The sequence below is a fragment of the Dreissena polymorpha genome, chromosome 4 (genome assembly GCF_020536995.1).
Source record: "Dreissena polymorpha isolate Duluth1 chromosome 4, UMN_Dpol_1.0, whole genome shotgun sequence".
NCBI lineage: Eukaryota > Metazoa > Mollusca > Bivalvia > Myida > Dreissenidae > Dreissena > Dreissena polymorpha.
In genome coordinates this window covers 41,518,713-41,523,318 of record NC_068358.1, presented here as the reverse complement: position 1 = coordinate 41,523,318, position 4,606 = coordinate 41,518,713, and the positions used below count along the sequence as shown (strand labels likewise).

At 38.3% G+C, this 4,606-nt stretch overlaps 1 protein-coding gene across 2 annotated transcripts in view; it reads left to right on the top strand.

Moving 5' to 3' along the window:
- The window catches only part of LOC127879492 (synapse differentiation-inducing gene protein 1-like), a 15,214-nt gene extending 12,032 nt beyond the window's left edge, over nt 1-3,182 (top strand). The window contains exons 3-4 of one of the 2 annotated variants that reach the window (XM_052426345.1): nt 1,051-1,188; nt 2,674-3,182. In XM_052426345.1, coding sequence (XP_052282305.1) covers nt 1,051-1,188; nt 2,674-2,841 — 306 coding nt within the window. In that variant the 3' untranslated portion in view covers nt 2,842-3,182. The remainder of the gene's footprint in view (nt 1-1,050; nt 1,189-2,673) is intronic. The other variant, XM_052426346.1, reaches the window with a different exon arrangement.
- Nucleotides 3,183-4,606: the final 1,424 nt, after the last annotated feature.

Sequence of the window (4,606 nt, the reverse complement as noted above, 5' to 3'; positions counted from 1 at the left end):
GTCACAGTATTTGACCCAGTCCAGGCCATGATTATAACAGGTTTTACAATGGACCGGTCGCTGTAACGATAATTTTTTATACATGACAGGCCATAATAATAACAGGTCCGGGCATATATCGGTAAAGATAAGTCATTATACTGATAATATATTAGTATATATAGGTATTTATCCAGGCTATTAGAACATGTCCTTTTACTGTATGTTTATTTTGTAACTACATGTTTGTAAACAGGGAAAATAATGGTAATCATGGGCCTTTATACTAGGTTAACATACAGGGTATATATTTATAACTACAATCCTTGACTGAGAATTATTGGTAACAACGGGGGTATATACTGGGCCTATAAATTGATTTCCACATAGGCAATGTTGTACACACAAGTCAACTCTTATTTTTAAAATAGTAATATTTTCAAACAAAAACATCTTATCAGTCTCACAGTTTGAAAAATGATACACATTCCTGTTAAACTTGTATTTTTCTGTATATTTTAAGCTGCAAAGTGCTAAACTGCCCGTTGAAATGAATATGTTCATATCGTTTTGGTCCACAATTTAAAATTTTCCGATGCTTATGAGTGTTGTTGTTTCTAACTGTCATAGCTTAGTAGTTTCTAATGTCCATAATGTTTTTAGTTGTTATTGTTTATACTTTTTTGTTTCCAAGTCTCTGAAGTTGTATAGTTGCCAGTGCTCATAAAATGTGTATATCTCAAATTCGAATACATTTTGTCATTTCAAATGCCCATAAATATTGTCATTTTCGAAGATGATACATTTTATAATTTTAAATTCGCATAAATTGTTTCATTTGCAATGCTCATGTACTGTCTCATTTTCAACGTCCATAAATTGTGTAGTTTATATAAGCTAATCAATGCTTATAAAAATTATATTGTTTCTAATCCTTGTAAGTTATTGCTTGTATTGTTAATAATATTGTAGTTTTAAATTCTCTTATTTTTTAAATTTCCAACTGTTTAGTTTGTAGTTTTTGATGCTCGTTATTTTTTTGTTTCCAATGCTTTCTCTATCTACACGTAGGTTTCATCCCAGCCTCAGCCGATAGTTGTATACGCGGCGACAGTTCCCCCGCCTGCGGACTGTTTTGGGTGGTCACTGTTAGCGTGTTTTTGTTGCTTTTTTCCGACTGGGAGTGTCGCCATTTATTACGCCATGGAGGTATTTGTGTAACTTTCGAACTGATATGTGTGATGGTTATGCAGTTCAACCATGATATATGTTTATTGCCTTCAAACACGATTCCCTTTCAATTGCAAACACAACTTAAACAAGAGATGTGTTTGTCAGAAACACAATGCCCCCTAATGCGCCGCTTTGAAATACAATTTCAATATATCATTTAACAAGTTTAGAAATTATCCCCCTTTCAAAGCTTATTACATCCCTTGGATTGTATTTTTTTTGACTTTTGACCTTGAAGGATGACTTTGACCTTGACCTTTCACCGCTGAAAATGTGCAGCTTTATGAGATACACATGTATGCCACATATCAAAAATAAAATTTCAATATATCATTTGGCAGGTTTAGAAATTATCTCCCTTTAAAGCTTATTATTTCCCTTAGATTGTATTTTTTGACTTTTTACCTTCAAGGATGACCTTGACCTTGACCTTTCACCACTCTAAATGTGCAGCTTCATGAGATACAAATGCATGCCAAATAGCAAGTTGCTATATTCAATATTGCAAAAGTTATGGCCAATGTTAAAGTTTTCGGACAGACAGACAGACGGACGTACGGACAGACACACAGACAGACAGACAGACAGACAGACAGACAGACAGACAGACAGACAGACAGACAGACAGACAGACAGGCAGGCAGGCAGGCAGGCAGGCAGGCAGGCAGGCAGGCTTGCTGGCAGACAGACAGACAGACAGACAGACAGACTGACAGGTCAACTGCTATATGCCACCCTACCGGGGGCATAAAAATACACATTTGTTTGTGTTATGACGACGTTTCAAATTCACAAACAAAATACACTACATGTACTTTGGACGCATTTAGTTTCATGTATAACTTATTGTTAGGACAAATTAAAGTCAGCCTTTTTACCTGGTTTTCAACGAATTGTGTCCCAGCACTCCTACCTAAATAACTTACCAGACTCAAAACATGGAACATATTTTAAATTATAGCTGCAATTTCTAACTATTTCTATTTGTTTTTGAAAGATTTTCAATTTTTGTGTGGTCTCGTGTTGTGTGTGTGTGGGGGGGGGGGTTGCCGGAATACGCGAAGGAAACCCCACCTGTCCAGTTTGGTGCCCACACACCAAACTCACATGTTTTCAGGGGGTTAAGCCCAGGTCGCCCACGTGAGAAGCGCATATACCATCCAGTGCGCTAAATGGACAGTTAGACAAACAATACATGTGAATCTTTGATAGTTAATGTTATAATAAATTAATCCTTATTTGATACACATAATTAAACTGAAATTTATATGCATAATGCAGACAATGTATACACATTTGTTTTGCACTGAACTGCCTTTAGATGTAATATTATTTACATTCGTTTTATTTTTACATTGCTTTTAATGATCAAGGTTGAGCTTATTCATTTACAACTGCTCAATATGCTGCACGTATGATTTATTACACAAATTCATACATGCCATTGACTGCCCGTTGCAGGCCAGAACTGCGTGGGCTAATGGTGACAGGGAGAACGCCCACAGATACTCGGAGTATGCCAGGAACTTAGTGATTACTAGCGTTGTAATCGCCAAGATATGGATCATCATTGTCGTCGCCGTGAACGCATACAAAGCCGGAAAAGAATCAAATCATTGTACCAAATGACTTAATTACTGCCGCTTACGACACCCGAGATGTGAACCCGAGATGCGTTGAAGGGAATGCATTGAATATAGTGTCTATCCTCTATATATTAAACGATACTTTATTTTAACATGTGATGTTAGATAACATAAGAACATTCACTTTCTAATAAACTGCTGTCATTTGTCTCTTGCCACACAATCCGTTAACAACCGTACCATATACACTACGTATCATTAGTGCAACCGTACCTATTTTAAGCTCTGTTTTTCATTAAAATTTCTAGCGTGATTTGTTTTGCATCAATATTTCTTGTGATGAGTTTACCCTTCATTTCCAACGAACCATGCAGAAATTATTTGCTGATATGTCATTTAAAATTACACGTAAATGAATACAGAATAGCATATTATTGTGTACATTGTTCTTTATATGATGAACGTTAAATTAACTAAGACCAGCTTCATCAATGCGGATAGGTTATTGGCGAGTCCCCTACCCCTGCCCCCACGTCTTAACCATCTGCTTGGCATCTATATTCAAGTCTCGGCGCCACGCGCTACTAGGCCCCATATTTTCCTCTTCCCTTGAGGGTTCCCGGTAAAATATTGCCATGTTGTTTTTGATGCGGCTTGACAGAGGGTGTGGCCTATCGATCGCAACCGTCTTAGAAGGATGACCTCTTCTGCTTTGATCTTCTCCATATGTTTTCGATGGCAATCTTGTCTGGTAAGCGTATCGTAAAGATCGTCCTGAGGCAGGTTGTTCCCAATTGTTCTGCTCTATGAAGCGTTACTTGCATCGTGATGGTAATGAAGAGCATAAAAGTGTTGAAGCCTTTCGCACTTGGTTCCATGATGTTTTCCAGCTGATGGAAGGCTGCTCGTGCTTTACCGATGCGGGTTATGACGTCTGCATCCGTTCCTCCATGGTTGTCTAGGATGTTTCCGAGAAAGGTGAAGTTTTACACCTCTCCCAGTGCATCGCTTAGGACTGTGATGCGTTTGTCGATGGATGCGTTGGTCTTGAACACATGGCTGTTCCCGCTGTTGATGATGAGGCCGATAGGATACTGCTGTAAGGTTGTTTGTGTACAATTTGTTTACTTTCGAATGCAGACAATTCAGCTAATTAAAGATTGATAACGTTGGCCAGCAAAATCTGATTGTTTGTATGTTGTTGTTTTTTAATATTTTGTATGTACAGTTTTTGAAAAGGACATTGTTTATGTATATAGCAGTATTATTTGAAATAATATTAGTATTTACCTGCATCTGTATAAGTGTGTTGGAAAGAAGAGCGAGTTCGTCGGAAAAGTCGAGGTCGTCCAACTGCTTCCAAAGTTTGGATTCTGTTTTGCTTCTGGTCTTGCCTCACTCCGGTTTCACATTGAAGGCGTCGATAAGCCGTCGCGCGTAAACGATTCTACAGGTGCGATTCCATTCACACGTCTAATACAGGGATGAGTTCCACTCCAGGGATTGCTCCGTGCACGAACAATCCATTCTGTACCTAGCATGCAGGTTACGTAGGTGCGGGTCTGGAACGCCTTTCATTCGGTTCAGCAGGATGCGAGAAAACATCTTTCCTGAGTTTGAGAAAAACATTATTTCTCAGTGTTTGTAGCGGGAACTGAAATCGCATTTAATAGGGTGCTTGATTAGGTGTTTTTTCTTTCCACTCTGTTGGTATTCCTTTTTCTTTCCAAATTTCGCTAATGAGCGAGTAAAGTAGCAACATCCTGGTCTCGACGTCAGCTTTCAGCGCTTATGCCTGTTTGTTCTTA